The 18345-nt window shown below is 44.3% G+C and overlaps 1 protein-coding gene across 19 annotated transcripts in view; it reads right to left on the bottom strand.

The window, feature by feature from the left end:
• BRSK2 (BR serine/threonine kinase 2) overlaps window positions 1–18345 on the bottom strand; it is a 427587-nt gene that overhangs the window by 49160 nt on the left and 360082 nt on the right. For 11 of the 19 annotated variants that reach the window (XM_043548952.1, XM_043548954.1, XM_043548956.1 and 8 more), the window contains exons 10-13: window positions 12578–12742; window positions 11672–11769; window positions 4338–4488; window positions 301–366 (exon numbers count right to left, since the gene is read on the bottom strand). In XM_043548952.1, coding sequence (XP_043404887.1) covers window positions 301–366; window positions 4338–4488; window positions 11672–11769; window positions 12578–12742 — 480 coding nt within the window. The remainder of the gene's footprint in view (window positions 1–300; window positions 367–4337; window positions 4489–11671; window positions 11770–12577; window positions 12743–18345) is intronic. The other 8 variants (XM_043548957.1, XM_043548958.1, XM_043548955.1 and 5 more) reach the window with 1 other exon arrangement.

The following is an 18345-nucleotide window of genomic DNA, read 5'->3' as shown; positions in this document are numbered from 1 at the left end:
AGGGGGGCTGATTCAGTGGTAGCAATAATATGAAATTTTAGGGGGAAATCCTAATACAGACACAGCCCGTGCGTGAAGCATTTGGGGACAGATTCATATGAAGGGTTGTATATAAAAATACATAGCATTCTACAGCAGAAGACACACACAAAATCCCCCCAAATCCCCACAAAACACCACCCACCCTCCCTGTCTCTCTAGGTATGAGCAGCTGCATCCCCATATGGAGAAGATAAGTGCTGCATCTTTAAGGTCTCAGCAGTGAGGTAGAGGAGAGGAACAGATTGTCAGTGTTTATACCTTTCTTCTTTGTTGAATTTGGGATTGGCTTCAGAGATATCCAGGCTTTTACTGAACATTGTTTTACTATGGCAGGAACAAAGTGAGAAAACAGAGTTACTAATATGGACATTCATAAAAGAGATTCACCTGAAAGCGTCCCTGACACTAAGCCCTCCCGACCCACGTCCTTTTTAAAGCAAATCTCCAAAACACCTTTCCTGCTCCTTTCCGAACTATGGCTCCATCCTGAATGGTGCTGATCATCTCTTGAAGGTGCTGAGCTTCCTCAACTCCCAGTCCCACTGGCTTTGGTGAGAGCTGAGACCTTCAGCACATGGCAGAATCAGACCCCTGCAGAAGTATTCTCTAAGAGTAGACTCCTAGCCTCTCGTGGTCTGTGACCTCCCCAACAAACACACCCAACACCCTGCTCCCCGTTACTGCACTGACAACCCCAGCTGGAGTCCACTTGCTCACATTTCTCACTGGAGATGGACCATGCTTGAATGTGAAAATAGCAAAGCCCTCCTTACTCCTGCTGGGAATCTGAAAGCCTTTCCGGGAAGTCATTAACACTAAGCACACACTGGGCACAGATTCAAAACTGCAAGCAGATCTTCTTAAAGGCCTCTTTTATTTTTCTACTCTTCATGGCTTGTTCCTGCCAGTCCCAAACCCCTCTCCATCCTCAGGAAGAACCATTCTGCTTCCCAAACTTGGGTCAGAATCCCAGTAGCTGAGAAGCAGGACTCTAAAAGCCTCGCTAGAGGAGGTCTATGTTATGTGTTAGCGCCATGTTATGCGGATAGATGCTCTTCACAATACAGCCTGCCAGCACTGGCTGATATTTCATTCGTGCTATCCACCTCAGCAACCCACAAGAAAAAGAATGGAAGGAAAATGAATAGTTGATGGAATCAACTTTAGGAAGTTTGATCAAATCTTCTCAACTCTGACCCTTGCCACTGAGAAAATTCTGGCACCCCAGCAGAGGTTCCAGCTGCTGAAGGGGTAACAGGCGCCACCTAAAGGAGGGGCTGTCCATTTCACAAGACTCTTAGTGCGAGGAGGTGTCTGCAGTGTTCCGTGCACCTATCCCCTCCCCTCTGACGTTTCTCCTGGCAGGAGTGAAGCTGTGGCTTCTAGGAGGAGCCAAGCAGTCTGAAATTGGTGGGAAAGAAAAGCACTGGCAGTGATGTAGCTCAGTACCACTCTCCCCTTCAATACATTTGGGCTGGCTAAAAACAGGATAAAGCCAAATCAGATCACCAGATGTAGGCGCAGTGGGTGTTTGTGTGCTTTTAGTGTGTCACATACAGTCAGAGAAACAACAGAGAGCACTTAGAGAGCCAACACCATTGTTTCAAGCAGCGCTGGATGGGCAGCAGCTTGTAAGCTGGAAGCCAGTCCTTGTGTAGGACTTCACTTGTTCCACTGTTCTTCTCCAGGACTAAGTCACTGAAGGGCTATGTTTTTTCCTAATGCTTTCAGCACAAAAGCTCTTTTACCAACCTGTTGGGTTTGAGTCCCCTATTTCAAGCTTGAGTGGCTACTCCAACAGGATATCAAGCCCATAATATCAAGATTAGAGGCTGCTGTGGTCCCAGACTGGGTGCCGAGAGTGTTGTTTATCCACATACAACTGGAGGCTATCACATGCATACCCTTTCTGCAAATAAACAGATGTTCACTACAGTGGGACTAAAACACAAGTCACAAGGGAGTGCTTTGCCCACTGAGCTAGAGAAGCATCTCTGGTAGCTTGTGAAGGAAGCAATGGGTGTATATTTCCTGGTGTTTACACAGTCATTCATCTCTAACTAGGACTGTCTCCTCAGTCTCTCTTCACCTTCCGAGTGCAGTACAATCCTCCTGGAATACAGCAGTTTATATCCATCTGCCCAGACTGAGACTATCAGGGCAGCACCACCCCCCTGAAAGACACTGGGCTAAGAAGAAGTGCTGCAAAATCCACCGTCTGGGGGTCACTTGCTGCTGAATACTATACAGCTAGCCTTAAAAAGCCTGATTCTTGGCGCAGGCACCTACCGTTTTGTTACTGACTGTTCTGACAGATGGTGCCCCGATCAGCAGTGCACCATCCCCAGACACTCTCCGTGCAGTGGCATGTGTTAATGAAGCCGGCTCACGTTATAAATAATCACACTGCCAGCAACTCACACTGTGCCGTTGTCATCTACAGATGTGGAGAATAATGAAAGCCTGAGCCTGAAATAAAATAGCACCTTCCCCTTAACCTCTTCCAAAATATGCACCACTGAACTGGGCATCATCCCGCATAATGTCAGCATGTGCCCCTCCACTGTCCTTCATCAGATCTGTATGTTTTGCTTTAGCTGAAGTTGTCTGCTGCACACACACTCCCAGTGTATCCCTTTTGATTGACCCTGACACCTCTGGCATGAGTCCTGCCTTTTTTAACCTAAAGACATCCCTCATTGACATGCCGCCAATGCATCTCTCTTCAGTGTCTCTGAGATAATCTCAGACATTCCTCTTGTGTCTCTTTCCACTGATCACCTCATATTGCAACATCTTCCAATTGTGGGGGAGAATAGGACATTCAAAGCAAAACAGAATATGCTGGATAATACGAGCCCTTGATTTCCCCTTTTTTTAGCTTTCTGACAACTTGTTATGGACTCACAAGCCAAAGCTTAGAGATGGCAGGGAGTGTTCCAACTATCAGAACACATCAGGATCAGGCCAGGAAGCTTTAGGCTGGTCGAATGACTTGCTCCTAACTCAGTTTGTCTGTCTCACCATTATTCCTGGTTCCTCTTTGTTGTTCCACCTAGGTAAATGCTCTCCGCAAGCAACTGCAGAGTACAGCAGCTTACTAAGGCAACAAACTGTCTGCAGCTGGGTGCTGAAGTCCGCACACTGCACCAGAGGCTGTCTCATACATGAGAACTTCATGGGCAAGCAGGACCTCCAGGTACCAGGACTGGATTAAAGGCGAGATGGGGAAAAGGTGGATGTTTGATTCTAGTGACTACTGCTTGGTAACTGTTTGTTCCCAGAGTGCTCAGTCTTATTCTTCATTCTACCTTCTTTGACATCCGTGGCCTCTGTGAAACACACATTTCCCCGAAACAGCTCCCTGATCACTATAGAGATCCTTTTATTTCACTGTCGGGGGAGGGGGAATAAAGCTGGTGTCCTGTCTGACCTATGATGCGGAATCTTTCAGACACTGAATCTTAAGGATACCCAGCCATGGACCCCAGGAATAAATCCTAGCAGCTCTCGGGGAATAGCCTTCTTCACTCTAGGGTTAGAACTGCCTCAGCCATCCAACAAGAATCACAGGCAGTTCTAAGGGCCTCTGAACGTCTTTATTTCATGCTCTTCGCCCAGCTGCCAGCCAGCAAAAGGAGCTTCTGGGCACAGGAGACTCTTCCTGAGCAGATCTTAACAGCTGAGGGAAAAGACCATGTCACAAAAGCTGAATTACAAGCTAAAGCATTGACAGTATATGTACATGTGATGTTCTTTGATACAGATTGATATATCTGTTGTGTTGTTCCAAATACACATGCTTTCCTTCTGCCTTTCCCTGGTGTGGCCCTCCTGTAATGAGCGTGGAAACCATCTCCATGGCATGCCACAACCAGAAGGGCAGCTTACACAGCAGTTCCCCTGGGGACACCATTCCCCCCCCACGCCTCTCCAGCATATCACAACAGCAGCAGTTTCCTTGCATATGGGAGAACTGGAATGATACATACCCACCATGCTTAAGAAATCCAGTGAGCTACAAGCGTCAGGGCCAGATTCCTACTATTCTCATGACACCAGTTTCAAGGGTCTCAGTAGGATTCTGAGTAAAAGGGTTCAATGGACAGGACCCTCATGCCATGGATAGAACTGATATGCTGGTGCCAGTAACCATGAGCACTGCTGGATGTTTCCACGAATGCTGGTGTGGATAGAACATTTTCTCAAACTCCTCCTGTGTATAGGGTGTAGAGGGGAAGTAGGGGAGGCAAGGAGTACGGGGTTCATCTTTCCTGGCTATGGGGGCTACCCACCTCTGTCCATGCTGTGCCATTTCAATAGCTCTGCGAGCTGGGACTGGGGAACCGCCATCCGTCACACTGAGAACCTCCATCGACTTCCGCTCTGGCCGCCGCTTCCCATGCCGGTTCAGCATTGGGGAGTCCACACGCTTCCTGGGGGGATCTTTGTGCAGAGAGAATGCAGTCAGCTGAGTCTGGCTGTGGCCCATCTCCTGTGGTTCAGGCTGGCCCGGCCTGGCAGCCCTCCCTCAGCAATCCCCCTCGCACATCTCCCCCCATAGAGAGCGAGCTGATTGTCCCCTGATGAAGGGGAAGAAACATTTGCAATCTCCTCTTCCCCAAGTCACAAATTTCACCTCTTCACAGCGGCCACACAATGCATGTGTCTCAGCAGCTGCTTGCAAACATTCAAAAATCAGTCAAGGTTGATCTACCGAGCATGGGATGGGAGGGGAGTGAGTGGTGGAGGGAAGAGAATGCTGTATGAAGAAGGCCTGAAAGTTTTGGGGTTTCTTTCCCCCCTACTTTCTTTTTACATGAAAAATTAAGGTCTTGTCTAACCTGGGTGACTCTATGGTGACTGGAGAGCAAGTGAAATGTATCTATATATGGTGCTTATATGGCTCCATGACTGCAGTAACTGAGCACCTCACAATCTGTAGTGTGTTCAACCTCACAACACTCCTGTGCAGTAGGCTAGTACTATTATCCCTATTTCATAGATGGGGATCTGAGGCACTAGAAACCAGATTTCTAAAGGTATTTAGGCACCTAAAGACGCAGACAAGTGCCTAGAGAGATTTTCAAACGCACCAAAGTGCCTCATTCCTATGGAAATGTGGATCTTTAGTTGCTGAAATACCTTGAAAAATCCGGCCCTAAGTGACTTGCACAAGGTCACACAGGAAGTCTGTGGTGGGGCTGATCTCCTGAGTCCCCAGCCAGTGCCCTAATCACTGGATCATCCTGACTCTGATGGTAGCACACCCACACCGAGAAGGACAGCTGAGCAAGTGAGAGGAGAAAGGATTTTTTTTTTTAAAGTGAGGCTGTTTAAAACCCTTCATTTGTTTGTAACTGTAAAGACCTATCCAGTTCCAATGACTAATGAATACCTTAGAGAGAAGATATCGTTTGCCTCTTCCATTGAGATTGGAGAGCTCACAAAAAACATTCTCTGATACCCTTCCCCCATCAAGAGATCCTGTATTTAAACCATGGGAACCCAGTTTTAACATTCCTGATACTTCAATTAATTATTATTATTAATAATGATTATCATCATCAATATTGATACTCTGTTTATTTTTGTTACACCATCCTCCACTGCCACCTCCACCCACTTGCTTGTTTCATCTCTCTCTTATGTCTTGTCTTCTAAACTGTGAGCCCCATAGGACAGGAACTATTATTTACTATATATGCAAACAATGGGGAGCACAATGGGGTTCGACCAGTGTGAGGCCTCTAATCATTTTTATTATTTATCATTAACAATCATATTTCTCCTGTTAAAAAGGAAGCAGAAAAACAAATCAATAAATCAAAGAGGCAGAAAGATCCAATAAAGCAATAACAGTGAGTGCCTTCAACTGCACACATATGAACTGGTCAAATGTGACATTGGGACAAGGTTTACAGAAATAATTTCTTGACAGTTTTAATGATGGCTGCTTCAAACAGCTAAATCAAGAAGAGAGGCTGTTCTCCAGTTAGTCTTATGTAACACGCTACTGTTGGTTCAAAAAGTAATTGTAGCTGAATCATGAAGCAACAGTGACCGGAATTTAATTAAGTTCAATGTTTTCAGCAAAGGGATGATATCAAAGACTAGCCTGGGGACACTAAACTTTAGAAAGGGGGACTTAAAAATAAAATAAAAGATTAAGCCAGTCTGAGAGAGGCTAACTCAAAAGCAAGGAAAGGAAAATCCTCAGATGTGGCACATGGGTTACTTTGGCGGAGTAACAGAGTCACCTAAGCTATGGCTAACCCTCAACAACAAAGGAAGCAAGAAGGGAAGAAAAAACCCAGTCTAATAAATGGCAAGGTTCAAGGGGTAATTTGAGCCAAACCAGATCAAAATAGGAGACTTCAGCAAATGGAAATCCAGCCCAAGTGACACCCATAACATGGAGCATTAAGTACGGCAAGTCAAACGTAAGCTGGGAGTTAGGAGAGAGCTAAGAAAGACTGTGAAGAGCAATTAGCCAAAGACAAACACAAATTATGAGACATCTTGCAAACATATCAGAAGCAGGAAGCTTGTGGACAGGACCGTGGGTCAGCTGGCCCATCAGAGAGTAACAGGAGCAATTAAGGAGGATAAGGATATTGCTGAGAAACTAAATGATTCCTTTGCATTAAACTCCACCACATAAGATGTTGGGGAGATATCTACCTCCAATCTATTTTTTTAAACATATTAAAGATGAGGAACTGTCAAAAAACTAACAACAGCAAGTCATTAGGACTGGCTGGGATATACCCAAGACTTCTGCAGGAACACAAGGATAAAGTGACTGAGCTGCTAACTAAAATATTCAATCTCTCCTTAAAATCAGTTACTATACCAGAGAGTTGGAGGGCAGCAAATGTTGGAGGGAGCAATCCTGGGAATTACAGGCCAGTGAGCCTTACTTCAGTTTGGTGTCTTTCTTCGTTGGTGTCATAAATATAAAGGGAAGGGTAAACACCTTTAAAATCCCTCCTGGCCAGAGGAAAAACCCTTTCACCTGTAAAGGGTTAAGAAGCTAGGATAACCTCGCTGGCACCTCACCACAATGACCAATGAGGAGACAAGATACTTTCAAAGCTGGAGGGGGGAGAAACAAAGGGTCTGGGTCTGTCTGTGTGATGCTTTTGCCGGGGACAGAACAGGAATGGAGTCTTAGAACTTAGTAAGTAATCTAGCTAGATATGTGTTTGATTCTGTTTTCTTTAAATGGCTGAGAAAATAAGCTGTGCTGAATGGAATGGATATTCCTGTTTTTGTGTCTTTTTGTAACTTAAGGTTTTGCCTAGAGGGATTCTCTATGTTTTGAATCTAATTACCCTGTAAGGTATTTACCATCCTGATTTTACAGAGGTGATTCTTTTTACTTTTTCTTCTATTAAAATTCTCCTTTTAAGAAACTGATTGCTTTTTCATTGTTCTTAAGATCCAAGGGTTTGGGTCTGTGGTCATCTATGCAAATTGGTGAGGATTTTTATCAAACCTTCCTCAGGAAGGGATGTGCAAGGTTTTGGTGAGGATTTTGGGGGGAAAGACGTTTCCAAATGGGCTCTTTCCTAATAAAATAAAACCGGTTAGACATTTGGTGGTGGCAGCAAAAGTCCAAGAGCAAAAGGTAAAATAGTTTGTACCTTGGGGAAGTTTGAACCTAAGCTGGTAAAAGTAAGCTTAGGAGGTTTTCATGCAGGTCCCCACATCTGTACCCTAGAGTTCAGAGTGGGGAAGGAACCTTGACAGTTGGTATGGACATATTCTTAGTTTACCAAGGAATATTGCTACAGGATGCTACTCAGGTTGTCACCAAAAGCCGAGGTGGTGCATAAGAATGCCACGGATGGGCACAGACTGAACAGTCAGCCACACTATCTTAAGGACCTACCGAGAGATCTGTGGTGTGCTCAATCTGCAAGGAGGCTACATCCCTTTGGGATTTGCTTTTGTGATGATCATGCTGATAATTAAGTAACCAAGTTGCACTGATAATTAAATACAGTTATCCTGCCAGAGGCTGAAGGCAGCTGAAAGCAAGTTGGAGGCAGGCTGGAGTGTGTCATGGTTATGCAGAGCTGAAGAGGCGCTGCTGTAGATTTGGAGGAAGCTGTGTCACATGTTCTGCTTTACAAAGGGTGCCACAACAGGAGGGCTGGCCCTGCAGACTCCCCACAGCTGCCCTTCCACCACATTTTCCATTTAACCTTCAAAGCATCATTTTGCACTGAACGTTCCTCTGACACAAGAGAAGATCTGTCAGCTTGTTTCTCAGCTTCCAACCTCCCAGGTCCGATTTGCGACCTCCAAAGTCAGAGGACAGAAGCCCTCCCCACAGAAGCTAAACTGGTGTTAACAAATCACCAACGAACAAGATTACACAGCAACGCGGAGAGCAAAAGGAGGAAGGTTTCCTGCTTGTGCACTTCTGCTCCCGGTGAAGCTTTGCTGGGAGAAAAGTAATAGAACATTGCCTCAAATGATGAAAAAAGAAAACTTTCTCCTACTTCTCTGAGAAAGAGATATCTGCACACAGAGTGAAACAAACACAAAAAGGAAACCAGGAAGGGAAGGGTAGTTTATAGAGATAGAGTCTGATCTCCCCTTGAGCTTCAACTGGAATTCAGAAGCCTATGCTCACTGCTTGCATCCATTCTTTCCAAACTGTACCATACAAAGAAAGAGGAAGAGTTCAGTATGTGCGCATGTACTTTTATTTGGCAAGTGCTCAGGCAACACGCATCTCTGAGGAATGTGGTCTCTCAGAGCAGTTATTATTAAATCCATTACCATTTCCCTTCACCCTTCCTCTTCTCTCTTGGAGCAAGGTCAGTGCTCATGGCTAATGAGGAGATATTCATCAAAAGCATGATTACTCTTACTTAAACTTTGCCCCATGTTCCCAGAGACACTGCTGGGAGCAGAGGAGATGGAAACCCCCTCTGGGAAAGGAAGTTGATCTCACTAACACTCAAATAATAATGCTCGGGGATTCTACAATGTGCTGTCATAGCACAGTGCTATATCTGGCTCAAAGATAGCCTACCGCTGTTGGGGAACTCTTTCTCATCCTGTGTAGAAAATTCCAATTCAGATGGTCAGTATTTGAACCAGCAAGTGAAAATGTTGTGGGAGGTACAGGATTGGGAGATGGGAGGAGAGGTATATGACATAGTTAGGGCATGGCTTTGCATTCACTTATGCATTGGAGGTAATGATTCAATCACCTCTGCTACTACTGTTCAATAGCAAAAATATCTGTGGCATAGGGGAGCCCTGTCCCTGTGTTGCAAAATCATCTATCCAAGTCAAAAGTCAACGAGCCACTGTAGGAAGACAGGAATACACACACACAAATATACACAAAACTTATGGGGTAGTGATAAACTGTACATGTGATTAAATAGATAAATTACAGAACCATGTGATAAACTGCATTTATCAGGCACCTTTGACCACATTACCTACACTCTGCCTATTAACCCATCTCCGCCAGAAGCATGCTAACGTTCCAAACTCCCTGCAGCTTCAAGCAGGTCACATTGTTAAAAATCAGCCTGCCAGGTAAGCGTTTTATAGTTTCCTCCACATATGAGATTTCTTGGAAAAACTGCACAGACCTGAGGCCCAGAGCATGAGTCTTGAATTAAGTCTTGACAGATTTAAAGTTCAATATTTCATCACACAGCAGGACTGGGAGAGTCCAAGCATTTCAATGGGATAGGCAGCACTTGCTTCTAGCCCTGAAGGTCATGAGATACTAAACTTAAAAACCACAACACTACTATGTACAGAAATGCTATTTCAGGTACTTTTCTAAAATTTTATTAGTTATGTATTTTTGATTCCCTTTGAGTCATGTATAGTTGAAGTCACTTAGATCAGCAGTTCTCACCCAGGGGTTCGAGGCCCCCTGGTGGGCCATGAGCAGGTTTCAGGGGGTCCGACAACCAGGACTGGCAGTAGACTCACTGGGGCCCAGGACAGAAAGCCAAAGCTACACCTCCCTGAGCCCTGCCACCTGGGCCAAAGCTAAAGCTTCAGCAGCTAAGCTACGTGGGGCCCACTGTGGCATGGGGCCCTGGGCAACTGCCCTGCTTGCTCCTCCCTAATGCTGGCCCTGGTTTTTATATGCAGAAAAACAGTTCTTGTGGCACAGGTGGGCCGTGGAGTTTTTGCAGCATGTTGCAGGGGCCTCAGAAAGGAAAAGGTTGAGAACCCCTGACTTCGACTGTAAGGTCTTTGGAGCCAGGAATGTCTTTTCGTTCTGTGTTTGTACAGCATCTAGTACAGTGGGGTCCGGGTCTATGCCCGTGGCTTCACAATGCAAATAATAAGTAACAATAGTACTACGAGACCACTACAGTGGTAAAGGATTACCTGGCTATACAGACAAAGGGATACAATGTGTAAGCCCAACAAACATGTGAAAATTGTTCAAAAATATCTTTAATACACAATAGTAAGCTGTGTGGTATAAATATTGCAGTGGAACTCATTCGGCATGGCCTGTGCAACTATCATGTGGTCATCTGTATTTCAGGCTGATAAAACCTTTCTAACGCACCATCATCTCTCCTTCATATATGTATACATGAATATCATGTATATGTGTGTGTGTATATATATATATATATATATGTATACATATATCCATCATACTTGTCAGTTTTCCCCCTACGCTATTTTTCATAGAGATCTGATGAACACACTGACACATACATATATTAGAAAAGTACAGCTGGTCAACATTTTCCAAATTTCAATTTTTTGGACAAATATTTTCACCAAAATGTTGAATTTCAAAAATTAAAAAAAAAAAAAGAGAAAGAGAGAGAGAAAATTAGGATGCCATTTTTGTGGATTTTTCTCCCATTGTTTTGAAATATTTCGAATTTTAAAATTTGCACAAAAATATTCCTTGAAATTTCAAATTTTGTTGAAACCTGGGGGAATTGACATTTTCACAACCCTCCCCAATGTTGTGACCAGCTCTTTCGCAAAGTTTAAGTTTCCAATTGTTCAGATTTTTGTTTGTTTTACCTGCTTTTAACATTTAGAGCAGGTTTGCTGATGTTCAGGAGGAGGTAACTACTGTCATTTCCTTGAAAGTCCCTGATCCTGCATACTTACCTGTACACATGTGAGCAATTCTATTGACTTCACTGGGGATACCTGCACGTGTAAAACTAAGCCTAGAGAAGATTGGGACCTAAGGGACCAGCTACTGAGCAGAAAAAGATACCATGTCTCATTGATTAACTGCCCCTCTTTCTGTGCTTACATTTCAAATGATGGAGATGGTCTAAACTCTAGACTGTGCTCTGAATTCTCAGTTAACTAAACCTCCTTTACACCACACTGGCAGTGTAAAGTAAATACGAAGGCCTGTTGCACTGCCAGAGAGGTGTAAAAGGGCCTTAGTGTAGCTGAGAAGCAGACCCTTTACATTTAGCTCAACAGCAGAGCTGACTTCCCCAGGTTGCTGGAGCCTCACAGAACATTTGTACTATCACAGCCTGTTTCAGTGGAAAGGGGAGGGCGAATGCCAACAGCAGGAAGATAAAGCCAAGAGGGACAGACTGAAATGGGTCAAAAGTGACTGGGACCATGTTTGAAATACCTATTTCATTCCGAGGGGGCAGGTCCTCATCCTCATGACTGGGATACCTCTCTTTCCGATCAAGGAGAAGAAAATAAATCATTTTCTCTTGGTTTTCTCTGAAAACAATAAATGAAGGAAGAAACCTTCTAACTTGCTGCAGATGCCACAGAGAAAAAAAATGCAGATGACCCTTCCCCCATCAAACACAATAGTTACAAATGTTCTAAATAACCCGAATCTAATGATCTCTTTTCTTATCTGGCCCCCGGCACCATAGTATCTGAGTGCCTTGACAACATCAATAGATTTGATCCTCCCAAGGCCCCGCTGAGGAAGGCAGATGTACCACCATTTTACAGACGAGGAACTGAGGCACAGGGTAAATATAAGTGAATGGCCCAAGCCTGGACAGGAAGTTTGTGTCTGAGTCAGGAACTGAAGCTAGATCTCCTGGATCCTAGTCTGGTGCCCACTAGACAATCCCTCATAACACTTAGGAAAGCTGGCAGAGCTCTGGAAACTGAAGTATTTTATTTACCAACAGATGCAGGCACAGCACAACCAGTAACAGTGCGAATTCCCCATGCTGTCCTGCCCATGCATGTGAGTCCTCACCTGCAGAGATCAACTCTGGAGGTTGAGAGAGGTAATTCTACCCGCCATATCTCCCTAACAAGGATGCTGGTTGCAATGGTAATTTATGTGATAAGGGGGCACCTATGCTTTAAGTAGTACCCTGAGACCTCCCCCTTCCTCCCAACTCATTTCCACTGAACAGCCAGGGCAGGAGAAATGACTTTCGGTCCCTCCCAGTCGGGGCCATGTTTGTATCCGTGCTCTAGAAGTAAAAGGCTCCATATCCCATTTCTAATCCCCTCTAACCCTCCGACACCAAACCGATGTTAAGATTGAGTGATTGCTTACTCTTCCGACAACAGGTCCTGTAAGAGTTTATTTCGGTCGCGGAAACAGCCTAAGGAGTGCATGCTGTCTAACACGTCTGGATCAATGTCCTCCAGGGAAGGGAGAGAACGAATCTGCACCTTTCGAGGAATTGGTTGCTCTGGTTCTGGTTCATTTTTACCCCCTCTGCAATTGAGAGAGAAAGAGACAGAGACAGACAGAGAGAGGTGAACAACAAGTGAAACCCTTGCTCTGAGACAGAGGCGAAAACAACAAATGGAAAAAGAGTGTCAACATTCCATTGAGAAGTCTGGCCTTGCAAGGCAGACAGAAGTTTCCTTCAGAACAAGTTCAATGGGAGCTGAGAGTAATCAGCATCTTGCAGGATTGGGCCTTTAATGAGAAACTTCCCTGTTTGGGCAGAAAGGCAGTAAGAGCTCCAGCTGCTTAGTGTCCTGATACCATACAGTTATAAATCACTCCACTAAGAGGTGCTGCTGTGTTATGAGCAGATCAGACCTTGGGCTAAGTGAAGTTGAACAATTTCCTCCCAAAGTTTGAACTGTGAAGAAGTTGATACCACCCATCCCTAATTTTAACAGAGATGAGCTTCAGAGCAGTCCTATAGGGATCCAAACTTTCTAAAGTGATTTGGGGTACCTCAATTTTCTGGTGCCCAACCTGAGAAATCTTTAATAGGCCTGATTTTTAGAGGAAGGTGCTAGGCACTTTCTAAAAACCATGCTCTTTATTTAGGTGCCTAAATACACTCTTAGGGTGTGTCTACACTGCAATAAAAAACCCTCAGCTGGCCTGTGTCAGCTGACTTGGGCTTGCGAGGCTATAAAATTGCAGTGAACACATTCAGTCTTAGGCTGGAGCCTGGGCTCTGGGACACGCTCCCCTCATGGGATCCCAGAGTCCAGTCTCCAGCCTGAGCCTGAACATCTAACTGCAAGTTTATAGCCTACAGCCCGAGCCCCGTGAGCCCGAGTCAAGGGATACGGGCCAGCCACAAGTGTTTTATTGCCGTGTAGACGTACTGCTAGATACCTATGTTTAGACACCCACATTTGAAAATTCTGGCCCAAAGGACTTGCCCAAGGTCAGACAGCTGGTCAGTGGCAGAGCTGGGAATACAAAAGCAATCAGTAAGAGAAGCACAACACTTTTTAAAAGGTGACTAAAACAAGCTTCTTATATAATTGCCTCATTTCATTCACTAAAAGCAGGAAATATTGATTATTCACTGCAACAAAAAACTCTGGCTATATATAACATGCCAAGGTTTCGTTCCAGATCCAGGAGACTGAATAATATAAAGTGCAAGCACATCGAGCATCCTTTGAGTTCATTCACAGGGCATCGAATCCTGCAACCTGCACCAAGCTCAGAGAGATGGACTTGGTGCTGGGGTTCTTGCAGGAGTTGGGCAGGGAAAAATCCTGCACCTTCTTGAGAGGCTCTATGGATGCCATAGCAGCCTGAGGTCTATAGTAGCCTTTTTGTATGGTGGTCTCCCTTCCTTATGCAGAGGAGGGACATGGGCAGTGGATTCACATGTGGTACAGACTCCCCACTGTGGGCTACAGGAACCTGCACCAAATGTCCCTCCGTGCCCTTTGTGGCATGTGGAGTTGTGGGCAGAATTTTCCCTTTGATGCTAGAGGAAATAATCCAAACATGTTCTACAAATAGTCACGCAATTTAACCCATTCTGGGCTTGTGCTGATCCATGCATCTACACAGGAGAGGGATGGGGGGGGCCAGGTGCACGCTTAGTCCCTGGATGGGCTACCTCCATTGCAGGTCACAATGCACAGGAGATGGCAGCCACGGTGGGGCCGAACAGGTGAGTGGAGAGAGGTTCCACTCCTCAAGGCACCAGCCAGAGCAGCGGAACACAGCGCTGAGTAGGGAGCAAGCTGTGCCAGGAAAAGGGCAGGTACAACTTACTTCCCCGCAGGGAGCAAGGGCAAAGCAGAGACTGAACTGTGAGACTCAGAGCCACAATTCAGCCTCTGTTGTGTGCTGGGGCAGTGCAGCTACGCACTGCACCTTGGTCAGTGCAAGTGGTAAGGTGCCAATCCAGCCCATTGAGGTGGCTAAAATTCATTTCAAAGATGTATCCTCTGCAGTGGTTCACAGACTGGAGGTGTTACCATAGATCATTGGACGCACCCGGAAAGACTTCCTAGGGATTCTTACTCTCTCTCCCATCTTGGTGTAACCATTTTTAACCTTGGAAAAAGAGTACTCAACAGATGCAGTGCAGCAGATGCAGGTAAAGCCAGTTTACACAAAACACACTCAAGGCTTAATCCTGTAAGTGTTTACTGCTGGGTTGTGAAGCCTCTACTCACGTGAGTGAGCCGTTACTCAAATAATCCCAGTGAAGTCAATGGGACTGTCAATGGGGGGCTACTCTGTGAGTCAATGAAGTCAAACAGAGGTGAGACACCGCTAGCCGTGTGAGTAAGGGTGTCACCATCTAGCCTGTAATACTTACTACCATCAGTAGTTTCACTGGGGACAGATACAGCATAATGCTAAATCAACGTGGACCAGATTCTATATCCTTTACATTGAGTAGTCCCATTTATTTCAGTGGCTCTCTCTGTGGAATATGGGACTACTTAACACAAGTCAAGGAAACAGAATCTTTGATTTTCACTGGTGTAAATAGGATCAGACTTCATGGAGACTACTCATTCAGGGTCAGATTCTGACCCCATGCCTCTGGCTGAGTAGAATCCTACTCCACTTAAAAATCCTTTGGAAGTCAACGGGATTATTTGTGGAGTAAGGTACTCCTCAGCATGACTGAGGGTACCAGAATTCTGATCCTCAGATTCTGATACACCTGCTCATGTTGAGTAATACCTTACTTCATGAGCGGTCCCAATCATTTCAATGGGACTAATCCTGGAGTAAGTCATTGTCCAAGGAGAGGAAGGGTTATCAGAATCTAGCCCTCGAGCAGTAAATAAGTAAGCACTGTGTCTCTGACCCTCAACCATTAAAGTCAATGAAAATGTTGCCATTGACTTCAGTGAGCTATGTGGGATCAAGTCCTATACCCAGTAGTAGGTGCCTGCAGGACTGAGCTCTTAGGCAGCTGTGGCTTTTGTTTCATCTGCCTGAAGTTCCTTACTGTCAGGATTGGCTCAGTTAAACATTCATTATATTACAAGCAGATAACCTCAGTGTAATTAACAGGGATGAAAAGGAAATGAATATTTTTCAGAATCACCGGAGAATTTGCATTTCCAGCTAGGATCCCTAATCTGTTGCAGCGTGCCATCGCAAATCTTCATTTACATTAGAGTTTATGGCAGGCAATGAGCCATGCCTACAGAGCACGGGTGGTTATCTTTTGTGCACTGTGGAATGCCCTCTCCTTGTGACCTGAACATGATCATGATCAGACAAAGTCAGGCTGTATATGCACTCACAAACTTTCAGACTCCTTCATGAAGTAAATGAAAAATCTGTGATGAAACTGAACATCACCTGCAAGGCTTTCACTGCTTCAGGTAATGAAAATCACCAGCTCTGTGCTATGATTGGCATTACCATACTGTCTGTTCTCCTCCCCGTCTGGAGCAAATGACAAATTTTGTTGCACTTCAGCTCATGTGCATGTCAAACCATGTCACAGGATGACTGCTATAAATCGCACATATTTTTTAAAAGACCAGTTGAATGAAATGCTGCTTTACAAATACTTCCACCCTTATGAGTGATGGTACATGCAATGGACATGATTCCAACTCATGGTAGGCTTTTTAAACCTTCTCACAAATTTTCTAACTTGTATCTCACTGATACGCACAGTGAGTTTGATTCAGATCTCACTTACTCCTGTGTAAACTCAGGGGAATTATGCAGGTGCTAATCAAATCAGAATTAGTACCATTATTTTCCCATTTTTTTTAGTAAACCTAGCACCTTCTCAGCCAGGAAGTAGCCGACCAAGTGTTACAGGATTCTGCAGCTCTGGGTGTGCCATGATAGCTCATCTCATCCATCCATTTGGTTTATTGGAAAAGGTGAAAAGAATTGATGCTCATCTGCTGATTTTCGGCAAGCTGTGTTCTGGGTCAAAAATCTTCTGTCACAAAATCTAGCTGCATTTTGGAAAACGTACCTCAATTAAAAAAAAAACCCTCTGAAACCTACACTTGAGTCCGTTGACTATCACATTAGTAGGAGGCAAGTTGGACCAATATGTGACAGCTTGGTGAGTGGGTACTTTCTTTTGAAGGAGCTTGTGCTCCAGGAACTTTCAGGGCATGTGTGTGTGTGTGTGTGTGTGTGTATGTGTGTCTGTCTGTCTACGCGTGCAGGTGCATGATTATTCTTAACTACAAGTAAATGTTTTTCATAGATTAACATGACCATGAGTATCCATTTCAAGAATTAAGTGAAACCGCTTCTCAAGCACTGAGTACAAGTTTCAAGTCATTCATCGGCAATCTTAAACTATCCATGGCCGTGAATAAAGGTTTTATATTGGATCGTAATGTGCATTAAATCAAATGGATAGAAGCTTAAAGTGCTTCGCAAAGCTTGTGGTCTTTACACAATTCTGTCTACAGCCACTCTCTTCTTGTTAGCATCGATAGACCATGCAAAGTGAGTGCAAAGAGGACATTAAACGCTGCCCGATCAGAATGGTAGAGTTTTATGCTCCATTTACACAGGTGAAAATGACTACATTAGGTGCAAGTTAGTGGAGAATTGGGCCCTCATTGAAAAAGAAAATAGCCTAACTTTTAAGGCTGCAAAGTAAAACCTTGAAACTGTGACTCTTGTTTAAAGTGATGCAGTGTTATCTTTCTGAGTGCGCAGATAATCTGAAACGATAGCTTCGTGAGGTATGAACAGTTTAAATCTCAGTGGGGAGTTAACACTTACGCTTTACTATGAAAATATAAATGATCATAAAAATGTAATTTAACTCCTAAGACTTTCATTTCAGATCCAAGCATGCAAGAAAGAAGGAAAGGGGATGTCAATCAGCTAATGTCATTCCATACAGAGCATGCCAGAAACAAGTGGGATGATCATATTATGAACATCTGCACAATTAATTGCAAGCAACATTTTAGTTTGGAATCTCAGGGGGTGGGATTTGGCTTGGGGACACAGCGTGAGAGAATAACACTAAATTCTTTTTTCAATTTGGCCTATGATCATCAGTGAGGGTTTAAAACAAACAAACAAACCAACTTTCGGTTATAAAACCCCAAATCTTCCTGGATATTAAAAAGCATCGTGTCAACTGATGACTCCAGAGAGCTTGAAAAAGCTGTGGACACAGTGCTACACCATTTCAGGCCAGCTAGCAACAAAACATGTGATTCTGCAGATTGCTGAACATCCTCAACTCCCATGGAAGTCAACTAAGCCCAGTGCATGAATAATGCCCATACAATAAAAGCATAGGAAAAATCATTAAGAGGCTGTCTCCTGGTGAAAGGCTTAAAAAATAAAATGACGGACAGGAACAATAAACAGCATCCTACAAAACATCTCGTAAGCAGTGGTGGCAAGGCTATCAAGACCTAGCTTTCTATAGCATACACACAAGGAACTTCCAGATGTGCTGACCTCCCAGAGGTGTGTAACAAAGCACCACCTTCTTGTTTGTCAGTTGCAAAGGATTATTTTTAGTCTTACTGGGATATCATCAGTAAAAAGAAAAAGTCCTATTTATCAGTGTTTCATGAAGGACTATTAGAGTTATACAAAAATGCAAGGTCACTTTAAAAAGCCAGCAGTCT

This window comes from Chelonia mydas, chromosome 6 (assembly GCF_015237465.2).
Source record: "Chelonia mydas isolate rCheMyd1 chromosome 6, rCheMyd1.pri.v2, whole genome shotgun sequence".
In the NCBI taxonomy this organism is placed as follows: domain Eukaryota; kingdom Metazoa; phylum Chordata; order Testudines; family Cheloniidae; genus Chelonia; species Chelonia mydas.
This window is presented reverse-complemented; position numbering and strand designations above follow the sequence as displayed.